The 14,351-nt window shown below is 26.8% G+C and overlaps 3 protein-coding genes across 5 annotated transcripts; 2 read left to right on the forward strand and 1 right to left on the reverse strand.

Annotated features, from left to right (window-relative positions):
• The first annotated feature begins 31 nt into the window (after positions 1-31).
• Positions 32-8,099, forward strand: LOC107069291 (sorbitol dehydrogenase). The gene is made up of 8 exons (XM_015326484.2): positions 32-369; positions 1,921-1,954; positions 2,072-2,232; positions 2,334-2,497; positions 6,568-6,752; positions 6,850-7,028; positions 7,092-7,213; positions 7,297-8,099. The coding sequence occupies exons 1-8, from the start codon at positions 316-318 to the stop codon at positions 7,445-7,447; spliced, it is 1,050 nt and encodes a 349-aa protein (XP_015181970.1). The 5' UTR covers positions 32-315; the 3' UTR covers positions 7,448-8,099.
• On the reverse strand, positions 2,503-6,476 carry LOC107069290 (protein claret segregational). 2 transcript variants are annotated; one of them, XM_089175933.1, is made up of 5 exons: positions 6,050-6,476; positions 4,281-5,353; positions 3,913-4,201; positions 3,553-3,830; positions 2,503-3,456 (listed from the first exon to the last, which is right to left on the reverse strand). In XM_089175933.1, exons 1-5 carry the CDS (start codon positions 6,122-6,124, stop codon positions 3,006-3,008), a joined length of 2,166 nt encoding a protein of 721 aa, XP_089032059.1. In that variant the 5' UTR covers positions 6,125-6,476; the 3' UTR covers positions 2,503-3,005. The 2 variants fall into 2 exon arrangements, with proteins under 2 accessions (XP_089032059.1, XP_015181968.2); XM_015326482.2 differs by lacking the exon at positions 6,050-6,476 and adding an exon at positions 5,820-5,969.
• A 227-nt stretch (positions 8,100-8,326) lies between the features above and the next one.
• LOC107069303 (FAM172 family protein homolog CG10038) lies at positions 8,327-12,767 on the forward strand. Of its 2 annotated transcripts, none has more exons than XM_089175934.1 (8): positions 8,327-8,472; positions 8,709-8,777; positions 8,945-9,060; positions 9,158-9,487; positions 9,713-9,832; positions 9,919-10,020; positions 12,271-12,355; positions 12,456-12,703. In XM_089175934.1, exons 1-8 carry the CDS (start codon positions 8,439-8,441, stop codon positions 12,554-12,556), a joined length of 957 nt encoding a protein of 318 aa, XP_089032060.1. In that variant the 5' UTR covers positions 8,327-8,438; the 3' UTR covers positions 12,557-12,703. The 2 variants fall into 2 exon arrangements, with proteins under 2 accessions (XP_089032060.1, XP_015181994.1); XM_015326508.2 differs by having other exon boundaries at positions 8,331-8,472; positions 8,702-8,777; positions 12,456-12,767.
• Positions 12,768-14,351: the final 1,584 nt, after the last annotated feature.

The raw sequence follows: 14,351 nt of genomic DNA on the forward strand, positions 1-14,351 counted from the left end.
GAAGAATATTAATAGAGAGATAGAGAGAGAGAGAGAGAGAGTGAGTGAGACAGATAGAAGAAAATGAAATAAATTTTCACATAGACGTGGAAGATAATCAAACGCACAGTAGTATAGTATGGTGATATTTTGGTACTGGTTTAGAACTGATATATAAAGAGCGATGTTATCTCATCCAAAGAGTCATTCCGTTTGCCGTTACTCGAAGAAGCATTGAAAGAGAACAGGAGGAGTTAGTTGACTTTTATTAAAACGGAATAAACGTTGTTTTAATTTTGAAAGAAAATTTCAATTAAATCAAATCAAACTGTTAACATGGCCAAGGATAATCTCACTGCTATACTTTACGGCATCAATGACATTCGATTGGTATGTTATAAACACACACAAATACACATATATACATATACACAGAGAGAACATATATTTAATATCAATTTATTTATTTATTGAAATATATTTCGTTTGTTTTATTTTGCATTTGTATTTTTTACTTGAATGTAATTTATTATAATTAAAATTATAATAATTTCTTAATTAGTAGAGTTATTAGTAGGGTGGTGAAGTTTTATTGATTTATCTTTTCTTATGTCATCTTTTTCGTAAAAGTGTGAAATTTTTGTTAAACATAATTATTTTCTTTTATTATTTCTAATATTTAATATTTAATATTTAATATTGAATTTTATTTTATTTCATTTCATTTCATTTGTAAAAATGTTGTCACGCGTCGTAGATTTGGTTTGAAATGAATTAAAATTGAAAATACATATTCGTATTTTAATGATGAATATTTATTGTTCAAACATTTAATATTGATTTATATAATTACTTATTTGTCATTGGTCAATAATTATTCACAAATAATTATATGTTGTCTTAAACAATTTATGATAACCGATTGATAACCGAATAATGATAAACCGTAACGATAGAAGTGAACATACGTTTGTAAAATTTATCCCCGACTCCTGCGACATAATAATCGATTATTTTTATGACGTGTAAACAACTCTCTGTTTAATCTTTTTTTCTTTTTTTTTTTTTTCACTCGTAGAAAATATTTATTTAAATAATTATTTAATCTCTTTGATAAGAATTACATTAAAAAGTATAGATAATTATTTTTCTTTTGTGTGTGTGTATTTGTTTTTTTTTTTAAATTATCTTTACACATAAATACTCACACTTGAACGCGTATTTACGATTACAAAAATAATTTATCTTATCACGATTATATATTATGGAATATTACGATAAATAACATCAAATATATGTTCAATTTTTACTTATTTTTTTTTTTTTTTGATAATTTTTTATATAAATATTTATTTTAATTAATAGAAATAAATTTCGAACGATAAATTAAATCAACAAGCACACAATTCACTTGCATAAATGCACTAAATACATTCAATGACGAGTTGTTAGAAGGAAGTAGTGAATCTATTGCATTAACCATCCTTGAACTCTGAACAATGCACTATATGTTGTAACAGTCAGGCATATTATTGATTTTAAAATGCATATATTCTTTTGTCAAGTTAACTCTAGTTGCACACTAGACTTTTACAACGTTAAATAAAATTATAAAAATCATTAGCATATTTATAAACTACGTATAATCATTTATACAAATATTTAAATAATTTTTATCGCAGTATGTAAATATAAATGTGTAGATAAAGAAATGAAAAAAAAAAATAAAAAAAAGACTAAAAATTGACTTTTTAATTGACACATTAATTCAAAATGCATTTTACAATGTAACAGAAATGTACACGTAACAATAATTGTTATGTAATTTTATAGTTTGCGTTATGAACGTAAAGGAAAAACAATTATATTATGTTCGTAGAAACCTTATCATGTTGTTATATATATATATGTTAGGTAATAATAATTTTATTTTGATTCTAGGAACAAACGCCCATCGAGGAACCAGGAACAAATGGTTAGAAAAATATAATTTATTATCAATTTAAATTAAATGACATTTTTTTTTTAATTGCATATTCTATTATTGCACAAGATGTTATAATTAATATATGTATATTATATTTGTTTGTAGAGGTATTAATAGAAATGAGTTGTGTTGGAATTTGTGGGTCAGACGTTCACTACCTTGACAAGGGTAGAATAGGTGATTTTATTTTAACTAAACCAATGATCATTGGTCACGAATCGTCCGGAATTGTTGCTAAACTTGGAAAAGATGTGAAGAATTTAAAGGTCAATTTATTTGATATATAAATCTTTTTATTATTATTATTATTATTATTATTATTGAATTTATAATAAAATTTAATTGAAAATTATTTTATTTTGTGTAGGTCGGCGATCGTGTTGCCATAGAACCTGGTGTGCCTTGTAGAGAATGTACATTTTGTAAAACTGGCCGTTACAATTTATGTAAAGACGTTGTATTTTTGGCTACTCCTCCTGTACACGGTAGTTTAAGACGTTTTTACAAACACGCAGCTGACTTTTGTTTCAAGTAAGTTTTTTTGATTTTTTTCCCCCCTTTTCCTTTCCTTATTATAATTACATTATTAATTAACAAATGTGTGTATATATATATATATATATAACTAAAATAAATTGTACGAGGCATTAACGAGAATTTTCCTTTTCTTTTTTTATTAAAGAGAAATACAATATCAATCTAGTATTATTCAATATAAAGAAAAACTTAATTTATAATGCGCGTATATTTTTTTTATATTTTTGGTACATGCCAACAAAATAATATTTGAGATATTTCTTTTTAAATCTCGCGAAATATTGGGAGTTTAAAAAAAAAAAAGAAAGAAAAGAATTATTAAATAAAAACAGAATTTAAAAAAAAGAAAAACATACAGAAATAATATACACATTTTAACGCAATAATATATATATATTTTTTTGAAACATTATAGATAAACGGGTTTTTCAAGATCAAACATATCATCAATGTTTTACGTTTAAAAAATATTTTGCACAAGTAAAATATTAGAAATTGTTGATCAGATTTCTGAGCTTGAACTGGATAACGATGAATTAGATGTATTCGTTAACGCAGTTTTAACTCTTCTAACATTCATTTTACAATTATTAACATTACTGGCGAATCTCAAAGAATTTAATGTTTCATTGTAACATTCGTCTAAAGGAGATATATTGAGTAACATAAGAGTTTTCGAATTACCTCCTAAAGACGGCATTAATAAATGCGTTAATTTAGAATTTCTATATGGCACATGTTCTTGCTTCCTTAAAAGTGCAAGTATAACATTACCAAGATTCGCTAATGATTTATTAATATTTTTCGTTTCTGCAGTTCTAGCTGCTTCTTCACCCTTTAATCGTTCAGATCCTGCTAAATCAACTAAATTCAGATTTCCTATACAAACTTCTTCTTTGAGTTTATGTTCACCGATTAATCTTATACGTGCTACCGAATGAGATCTGGACGACCTAAAAAAAAAAAAAGGAATCAAATCAAATGTTTTATTTAGTATTTGTTTTTTTTAAAGGATGAATAATTAATTATTTTATAAATGAATTATATACCGTTCATTTGACATGGTAGCTGCAACAGCTCTATTACGTTGAGCAGCCAATAAACATTCTTGTAATTCTTCAGCATTATGTATCTCTTCAACTTTAAGATTGCTCACATAAAGATCATGACCTCTATTATCTCTCATACGTATTTCATGAATTTTATTACATTGCGAGTCAAGAAGATCAACTATATGTTCATTATAAATCTCTAAGAAACTAGCTTCTATTTTATATTCCCATCCAAGAAGTTCTAACTCTTTCATTTCTTTAAATATATGTCTGACCTAGAAATAATATTACGATGAAATTATTCGAATTTGATTATTCATTCAATTGAAATATATTTTTGTAATGATTTATCTTTACCGTTCTGGGAATCATGCCTTCTGTATCAAAACCAGGCTCCCCTTCCATTGTGTATGTTTTACCAGAACCAGTTTGGCCATATGCAAATACACAAACATTATATCCTTCGAGAGCTGATTGAACTAGAAGAGATAATTCTTCAAAAATATCAGCTTGCGATGCATTATGCGGAAACACTTTGTCAAAGGAAAATTCTTGTCGTACATTTCTTACTTTTCCATTACAATTAGTTGCATCTGATTTTCCTACTTCTATAGTACATTCATCGACGAATTTGATAAAACATAATCTGTGAAGAGAAAGAAAAATAATAAATATAATAATTATATTAATCAATAATATAATATAATAAAATGAATGACTCTCACGGTTTAGAAGATTCTTTTTCAGTTCGTGGACGTACACGACAAAATACTCTAATATTACCCTTCATTTCTTGTATTGTATTATGAAGGATTCTACGTTCTTTATCCATTTGATGTACAAACGATTGTAATTTTTCTTTATGAAGAGTCAAATCTTTAATAAGATTTTCATCCTGTTCCAATTTAGTTTTAATTTCTTCAATTTCTATTGCCTGTTCTTGTAATTTAACTTTCTGTTCATTACATTTATCTTGAACATTTTTTAACTCTTCCATTACATTCGTATAAGCCTCTTCAGCTTTATTCCAACGTTTGACAAAATCTTCCTTTTCATTTTGTACTTGTTTAAATTCTTCTTTAGTTGTTTCTAATTCTTTGGTTAACGTTGTCTTCAATGTTTCATATTCCTTGACTTTTAATTTGTACGTATTTTCATTGTCCTTCAAGTCGTCTATTAATTTTTGATATTCTTTATTTTTGCTTGATACTTCTTTGAAAGTTCCACGCAATTTGATCAATTCACTATTTGCAATTGCAAAACGACCCTTATAATCCCATTTATTGACGACTGTGTTAGTAGCAGAAGTAGTAGCAGAAGTAGTAGCAGTAGTAGAAGTAGTAGTAGTTTTATTGTTAGCATTAGTTTCAGTAGGTCTAACAATACCATTTCTTGTTTTCAATACACCTTTAAATGATCTTCTAGGATTAACAAGTTTAGTAGTAACTTTAACTTTGGGCTTTTTCATATTAGCGGTTGTCACAATTGGTGCTGGCCTTTTCATAGCTTTTATTGCTTCATTGGTTCTTGTTATAGCTGCCGAAGTTTTAGCACGCGTCATAGTTTGACCCAAAGGTTTATTATTCTCGTTAGTTGATTTTTCATCATTATTATCCTTCTTCGTGTCGTCTGTTGTAGGTTTATTATTATATTGTCTTGTTGTACTTGTACCACTCATTATACGCGTAGTTATGCCTGTTTGAGTTTTAGTCATGTTTTGGTCGTTTTTTTTCATATCCAAGTCCAATAAAGTTGTTGCTTTTTTGTAGAATTGTGGCTTTGGCAAACGAGATTCCATCTATTTTGTAAATGTTAAAAGAAAATATATATATATATATATATATATATATATATATATATATATACATATAAAATATGAAAAAGTAATTTACAACTTATCTTAGTAAGTTAAAATTCTTTTTTATTTGATTTGTCAAAAAAAAAAAAAAAAAGAAAAAGCCATGCTCTTCAATAAAACATTTTTAAAACAAAATCATAAAACTCAATTATTCTTGCAATTATCATATTTTATTTCAAAATATTTCAAATGCACATTTACACACAAAATTCAAAAGCAACAAAATTTCTTACTAATTCAACAACAACGATTTTTTTTTTTTTTTTTTATACGTCAAGTCAAACTATGATGACTTTACGTTCTTTGATGTTTTATAATACACACATAGAGATATTTAAAAAAAAAAAAAAAACAAAGAATAAAAAAGAGTTATAACTAAAAAAAGAAAAACAAAATAAAAGCAAACCTCGTCCTTTACTACAATAGCCCCTTCGTTCGTAATAACACACACACTTAACAAAATTACTTTCAATTATATCAATCCCTTTTATAATTGTCGTGCAAATGTATAGATTTCATTTGCTAATTAATTGTAAAGCGTATTAAATAATTGCACTTTAATTACCAACTCATATATTGTATATCAAATTTTCTAACGATACACATGCAGACAATTCTGTTACGCTTTCTTCGTACATGGAAAACGACGGTTATCCATACGCTTATTATTTGAATTTGTGTCTTATCTCGCGCGGACCAATCAGAAATCATGTAAACGATACTACTTTATTCATTGATAATACGCTTTAAAGATACGACGTTTCATTTATTTTCAAGTATCATCGAAGCGCCATCTGTCGCGAATATTTTTCTAGGTTATGAAACAAATCAAATGTTATCAAATATTTTTGTTTTATTAATTAATATCAGATGTAATTGATAAAAAATACTTTCTTTTTAAATAACTTTTTAGGTTATTATAAAAAGTAATATTAAGGTTATAAACAATTTAAAACAAATGTATATAAATGTTGAAAGTGCAAGATCTTTAAAGAAATATTTAAATATCATAATTATTTTATATTATTGTAATTAGTGAAATGTTATAAATGTTTTTATCTTAGGTTAGGTTGAGTTTTTCTTTGTCAATAATTTGTATGACAGAATAATTTGAGATATTTTAATTGTATATTAAAATTTATTATACTTTTCAGATTGCCTGATAATGTAACGTTAGAAGAAGGAGCTCTTATGGAACCTTTATCAGTTGGTATCCACGCATGTAAACGTGCTGGTATCAGTATCGGTTCGAAGGTTTTAATTTTAGGTGCTGGACCAATTGGCTTGGTAACGTTATTAGTTGCTAAAGCTATGGGTGCTAGTAAAGTTATTCTTACTGGTATGCTAATTGATCATACTATGAATTTTTATATACAAATCTCATATTTACATTAAACTTCATTTTGATTGTAATTTATTATATGTATTATATGTAGATATAAAACAAGATAAATTGGATACAGCAAAGGAACTTGGAGCTGATGATACATATTTAATAAGGCAGGGGGTATCCGAGGCAGAGAATATTAAAAATATTCGTGAACTATTTGGCGATGATCCCGATAAGACAGTCGATGCATCTGGTGCTCAATCATCGATACGTTTAGCTATATTAGTGAGTATTATTAAATGTGTTCTATTATTAAACGAAATCATATCTTTTAACTGTTTATTTCAGGTAACTAAATCTGGTGGTGTAATCGTTCTGGTTGGTTGTGGTCCTCCTGAAGTACAAGTTCCACTTATTAGTGCTGTAGTAAGAGAAGTTGATATTAGAGGTGTCTTTAGATATGCCAATACGTAAGTTTTATTTATATGCTAAAGTTATCTTATATTTATGAATAATATATTAATAAAATTTATTTCTTTTTTTTTTTTTTTAGTTACAACGACGCATTAGAGTTATTGGCTAGCAAGAAAATAAATGTTAAACCTCTTATAACTCATAATTTCAAAATAGAAGAAACTGTTGCGGCGTTTGCAAAAACAAAATGCGAAAGCGGTGTTATTAAAGTTATGATTCACTGCAAATAAGGAAGAATCATAACTTAAACCTATTTTAAATAGAAAGAAGAAAAAAATAGTTAAAAATAAATAGGAAAATATATATATTTTTTTAATTACATATTTTTACACTAAGGCTCGTAGTTTTAAAAAACTGAAGATGAATTTTAAATCAAACATATATAATGATAATAGAACAAATTTTAAAGTATACATTTTATGTAACTGCAGGTATAGTAAATTAATAATTGTTGGTTAATGATAAATTCTAAAAAATTAGGACTTATAAAAAAATAGAAATGCTTTTTATATTATTGACTATATACATCTGTGTGTTTGTACATAAATTTGATCATACACATGTACATACACTTTTTGAGTTTTAATCACAAATTATTAATTATTATTATATTATAAATATGACTATGGTTTCTTGATAAAAAAAAAAAAAAAAAGACAATATATATAATTAGTAAATTTTGTTATATGATAGTATATATATATATGTATACATAATTATTATTGCAGTTTAAAATATGTGTGTTTATAAGAGCTATACTTCAGTTTCTTATGTATTTTATTCTAATTGTTACTGTAATTGAAGTAAAAAAAAAAAAAAATAATTAAGTATATTTTATATAAATGTAATTGATGAAATAAAAGTACACAACATTGGCTATTATTTTAACATTTATTTTATATATTTTATTATATATGCAGCATTTCCCATTATCATATTATGTAAGTAAAAATATTTTATATACATGAGCTTTTGTATAAATGTGCTTTATTATAATAATATACATATATATATATACATATACAAATATTATAATTAAATGTAACAATATTTTCGCGCTAATAATATCGACAAATAAAAAAACTCAATTGAATTATTTTCTCAATAATATATCGATTGTTTGTCGATGTTATTTCGATAATCGAATTGTATTTGGCGCCATTGTTGATTAACGATGTTACTTCGAAATGTCGTTAGAAAAACAAGTATAAATATTAATCAATGTTTTTCTCAATGTTCGGCCGTAAAAAACACAGTTAAGTATATTATTTTAATTGTTCTTTAATCTCAAATTTATGTTAGGTTATATTTTTAACATTTTGATTAAACAGATTGTCAATTGTATTATTTTGAACAAAAATTAGTTAGGTTATCTTATAATAATAGCAATGACAGCTTGTCACTCCTATATTATATGCGTTATAAACAGTCTGATATTACTATATTATGTTCTTGTCGAATACTATTGTATTAATTTTATTCAGTTGTTAGGTATGACTAAAATGGAGTATCATAATTTTCCAAAAACTCTCAAAGAATTTGGATACGATTTTAATGCAGGTATATGAACAAGTATTAAATCCTTAAATACATTTCTTTATTTTTTTTCTATATTTATTTTAATGCATTTGTGGTATTTTTTTTGTATGTTATATACAAAAATGACAAATATTTGTAAGATAGTATAATGAATTTCAAAATGATCTGTACAATTTTCATAATAATAGATGGACAATTAAGGAAATTAGATGCTGAAACTGGTAAATTAACTAATGAAGGTTTTGAATTTAAGTTTAACGAGGATGCAACTTACAATCAAAAACGCTATGAAGCATTAGGTGAAGTAAGTTTTATTCATCTCTACCATTATTTATATTAACTAATATAATAATATATTTTATATATATATTGTTTAAAATTATATAATATTTAAATTACAGGTTATAAATGAATATGTATATAGTTTGTTGGAAAAGGAAGGTTTAACAAGATTACCAATACCAAAAGAAAGTTCTGAAATATTAGACAAAAGATCTTTCATATTTGCATCTGAGGATGCATTAGAGAATGAAAAAGTTATCGTGTTGATTCATGGTAGTGGAGTAGTCAAAGCTGGTCAATGGGCTAGACGATTAATTATAAATGATTGCCTTTATACTGGAACACAAATTCCATATGTTAAGAAAGCTAAAGAATTAGGTTATGGATTATTTGTATTGAATACCAACGATAACAGCAGAATAATTAATGGAAAATTAAATAAAATTAAGGTTCCTATCAACTTTTCATTTTAACACATTTGCTATCATTTGATATTCCATCAAAGTTCATAATTTTATATTTCACTTTGATATGTGATGCTAAGTTTAAGATAAAAATTGTTTTGTTATATATATGTGAAACTGGTAGCAAACGTGTTAAACAAAGTTATGTATATTATCAGAAGGAAATATTTATTATAAGAGATATAAAAAAGAAAAATAATTTATAAACAGGGTAGCGAAGGTCCACACGAACATTTGAGAACAGCATGGTATGATTACATCGGACCATCAAAATCTAAATATGTTGCTATAGTAGCACATAGCTATGGTGGAGAATGCGTTGTACAATTTGCAAGTTATTTAAATACTATTATTATATTATTAAAGTTTTAACAAAATGTAATCTAATAAATAATTATTATTTGCATATTTTCTAGGCAATGAAGCATGCAGAGGAATTTACAAGAAAGGTTTTTGCTGTTGGATTAACAGATTCTGTACATAGTGCACCATTTATTGGATTTAGTCATGTAGTGAAGGTATGTTATATATCTAACATTATCACTTTGAATCATTTTTTATTCGTATTTTTTTTTTGTTTGTTTTTTTTTTTTGTTATTATGATAATAGTGGTTTAAAACCAGTATAAGGAGTAGAATGTGTAGGAAAATGATTTGACCATCTGCAGCTTGGGCCGATCGACAATAGCACCGCGTGGTTCTCTTTATTAGCGTTCTACGTTACCGAGTGGTACTTCAGATTCCCTTTTTACTCAGTATGTGGTATATTTACCTACGTAGATCCTAACTGTTGAATTGTCTGTTGTGGATAAGAGTGGAAACACACTTAACAGATTTTATAGAACAAATATGTGAATATAGATTTGAAAATATATTTATTTATAAAAATTGTCATTTATCTGTGTCATAGAAATGAAGATAATAATAATAATAATAATAATAATAATAATAATAATATATTATAATTAATTTTTTTTTGTTATAGGATTAAAGAGAGAGGAAATAGTTCATATGAATTGACTTTGATTAAACCGATCGATTTGTAGATTGACAATGATAGTGAGATGCACAGTATGACTTCTTTTATTAGCTCTTTAGAGTCCATAGACGTTAAGTGGTATTGAATTGTACTTATAAACTCTGTCGGTGGTCTCTTCGGTTGTCGAAATCTGTTTGATATTCGTCTTTTTTTGTATTTTTACTATAAGGATTTGAAAAAACTGATCATATGGTATCAAATGTACATATGTACGACTCAAACTCTCTTCTATGCATTATGATTTAGAATGATCATTTAACATTTTGTTTGATAGGACCAATTAAAAACAAAAACGGTATTGCAATTAAATATTAGTTTATTTTGTATTTCGTTTTATTGTAAATTCAAAGTTTTATTTTTCATTCTATACAGAAAGATGTAATAATTATATTTTATTTAGCTTGTTGATAAACAATTTTTATATAAATGACAATTTTTATATATATATATATATTTTAAATTGAAAAAACAAAAAATTCAATTCTTTAACATTAGCTTATTTTCCAACTTCGTTCAATTAGAAAGTCAGGATAGTCCAATCCTACAGTATGCATAGCAAACTGTAATAGGAGAATGGTAAAGCGACCATCGCATTATCAGAGACGTCAAATAATCAATTAGAGTGCCGGTGCAAACAGAAGTACCAACTGTGGTTTGTACCAATGCGTTTTCTCTCTTTCTCTGTGGAAGTTCGGTACTTCGAGTAAATATAATCGACGACATTTCCCCCGAGGATGCGTTCTAATTGGATTCAACTTAACTTAAGCTTGACTTGGTTTAGGTTCGATCGGGTTTCAGGTAAATTTTAATAAAACTTAAAATTATAGTCTAATGTCCTTTAGTGGTGTAATAATCATATTGGAGTTGTTTGCAGAATGGACACCAATTGTAATAGCAGTGATGATGATGGTGGTTTGTAATTGTTAGCATATCATCGAATATACGCGAATACTATCAGGTGTATAGATAATATGATCACTTCATGTTCGGACCATCATGATCCATCATGTTTACCCAGTGCTAGCCGCTTTTGAGTAAACAGCAAATGAAATTGACTCGGTTAGACGACAATCGGGAGGATCGTTTCTCCCCAAAGTGCAATAATCATTTTCCTCTTCCTCCATCTCTCTTCTTCCTCTTCCTCCTTCTCCTCCTCCTCCTCCTCCTCTTCTTCACTCATCCTCTTCGTCATCGTTGTCGTTGTCGTCGTTGTCAGACGAGCCGCTTATATTCGATTTCACGTTGCGGTTTTCCTTCACGATTCGCACGTGCTCGTTCAGCACGTTCAACGTTTCTTGCGTAAGGATATACACATAAATCCTCCTCCTCCTCCTCCTTCTTCTTACCCCTCTTTGGAAGTAAGACCAACGTATTTTACTCCATTACATTTCGTATTTTCGTTACGGAAACCTACAGCTTACAAGTACACCTTGCAGTTTCGTTTTTGCGGTTGCAGATGGTCAGAAATCGAATGTTACTTTAAGAAACCTTATGAAATACTTTTTAAGTGTTCTTTTTCTTCTTCTTCTTCTTCTTCTTCTTCTTTCTTCTTCTTGGGATTTGATATTCTATATCCTTTTACGAAGTATCAATTGAATTAACTTGTAAGGATTTTATTTTATTTCTTTATTTATTTTTCTATTCAAATAAAAATATTTAACAGCAACGGAGTTAATAGATAAATGTTTTCTTTTTTTCTAAAGATTGATTATTAATTTTTGTAATGGTAGGTCTCAAGGAATTGGATTTGTTCAGATAAACCATTAGATGCCGACATGGAGTATCCGAGTGAAGATATAAAACGAGTATCCGCTGGTAAGATTTCTGTTTGAATGTTTGACAAAACAAAATAATATACAATTACGTATATGTATATATGTATATATACTGATAAATATTTGTTTCATTTATTTAGGTCATAAAGTTCACGAGTTGTCATCATCCGCTTGCATCGATTCTCTATTTCGTTTTATCGAAGAACGTTATAATATTACACGTGACGAATTAAAGACTTGAAGTAAGAAAAAAGAATAAATACATACACATATATATATATATATTTTTTGACAGACATAGTTTTATAAACTATATTATTATTATAATTATAATTATTATTATTATTATTATTATTTATTCAATTATAAAGATAAATTCTATATTTTATTTTATTTTTTAATCATTAACTATATATGTAAACTAATGGATTTTAAACAAAATTTTCAAGGAAGGATGATACAATTTTGTTCTTGTTGTAAATTACGCTTCCACTATATATATATATATAGATATATAGATATATATATATATAATATTTTTGATTTTGATATCATTGTATAAGGATTATTATATAAAAACTTGTATATATATATTTTCTTTTTAGATTAATATTTTATCGATGACAAATATATTCGTTCTAATTCTTACCAATCATATCGATTATTCCTTGCTACTTAATATTATAAGCCATTTTGTTTTGTTTTCCCTAATGGCACTAAATATTGAAAAATATTGAATACATGTGTATTTAATATTACATTGAATCTAATAATAAATATTGAATCTATTTTTAATATTAAATACACAAGTATTCAATTTTTTTTTTTTCAATATTTTGTGATATTAGGGTTGTTTTTGATTTATATTTTCTAGAAAGAGAATATACATATAAGAATATAGACTATAGTCAATGTAATAATCTAGATTAAAGTTAGCACAGATGTTACTACTGATTATACGGTTAGGTTACTTGTTTCTTGATCTAATCTCTCTCTCTCTCTCTCTCTCTCTCTCTCTTTCATTCTTTCTTTCTCTTTCTTGTAAGAGAACAACACACACAGCCCATTTTCTACAGACAAAAAGCAGACCATCACGCGGTCTCAACTAATTGCATTACGGTAATTATATTATGTCTCTTAGTTACTCTTACTACACCATACAATAATAACGCACGTTTAATGTTACGTGGATATTATGATACTTGTCGTTTACGATTACAAAACGTTCCTTTTTCATTGAAATAAATCTGATTCTATTTTGAATTCCATCATTTTCTATCAACCTAATGTGTATACTATCATCAATTCAATTATTTGCAATATTATTACATTTATTGAAAATATAAACAGAATATTTGAACCAACCGAGATAGTCGATGTAGATTATTAATTACAGTCATTTTTAAAAATATATTTTTATATTTTCATATAATTAAAATAAATTGATCATTTTAAAGATGTCCGAGACAAAAAATTCGATAAAACAATCAATACTTTGTTTCTTTTTTTCTTTTTATAAAAACAGACGTGTGAGTCATGTGAGTTATGTATTATAAAACGTACGAATAATATATATATATATATATATATTTAGGATAGTGACTGTGAAGAAAAAAAAAAGAAAAAACAAAAGTCAATATCGTAGATAGGAAACAAGCCACCCACCCTTTAGGGCTAAAAAGGGTCTGATCATGATCTTGGGCTAAATTCAGATCGGATCTTTTAGCTTGGACGTTTTCACCCTCTATTTTGCGGAGTCGAGCAAAATGATGCATCCTTGTCTAATAATAAAGAATTGTGGTAAAAAAAAAAAAAAAGGAAAGAAGAAAGAAGAAGGAAGGTCCCCATTGGACGTTAATCGGCACGCTTTGCTGCTTGTCACAAACTTGATCGATGAGATTTGTGTGCTCTTTTTAGTTACTGACTTTTTTCTGTCATGACAACCTTCCTCCTTCACCCCTCAAAAAATAAAGAATCTCTTCTAAAGGGTGATCAGTCAATCATATCTATGGGAATATAATTTTTAACTTTGTGTG

This window comes from Polistes dominula, unplaced genomic scaffold (genome assembly GCF_049000335.1).
Source record: "Polistes dominula isolate Pdom_NZ unplaced genomic scaffold, Pdom_raw_medaka contig_21, whole genome shotgun sequence".
NCBI classification, from domain to species: Eukaryota; Metazoa; Arthropoda; class Insecta; order Hymenoptera; family Vespidae; genus Polistes; species Polistes dominula.

Coding starts and splice junctions, on each gene's coding strand:
- LOC107069290 (XM_089175933.1), bottom strand. CDS start 6,124: ATGATTTCTGATTGGTCCGCGCGAGATAAGACACAAATTCAAATAATA. Junction 3,831..3,912: donor AAGGCATGATTCCCAGAACG/GTAAAGATAAAT, acceptor TATTATTTCTAG/GTCAGACATATATTTAAAGA. Junction 3,457..3,552: donor GCTACCATGTCAAATGAACG/GTATATAATTCA, acceptor TTTTTTTTTTAG/GTCGTCCAGATCTCATTCGG.
- LOC107069291 (XM_015326484.2), top strand. CDS start 316: ATGGCCAAGGATAATCTCACTGCTATACTTTACGGCATCAATGACATT. Junction 2,233..2,333: donor AAGATGTGAAGAATTTAAAG/GTCAATTTATTT, acceptor TATTTTGTGTAG/GTCGGCGATCGTGTTGCCAT. Junction 7,214..7,296: donor GTCTTTAGATATGCCAATAC/GTAAGTTTTATT, acceptor TTTTTTTTTTAG/TTACAACGACGCATTAGAGT.
- LOC107069303 (XM_015326508.2), top strand. CDS start 8,392: ATGTTACTTCGAAATGTCGTTAGAAAAACAAGTATAAATATTAATCAA. Junction 9,488..9,712: donor GAAAATTAAATAAAATTAAG/GTTCCTATCAAC, acceptor ATTTATAAACAG/GGTAGCGAAGGTCCACACGA. Junction 9,833..9,918: donor GAGAATGCGTTGTACAATTT/GCAAGTTATTTA, acceptor CATATTTTCTAG/GCAATGAAGCATGCAGAGGA.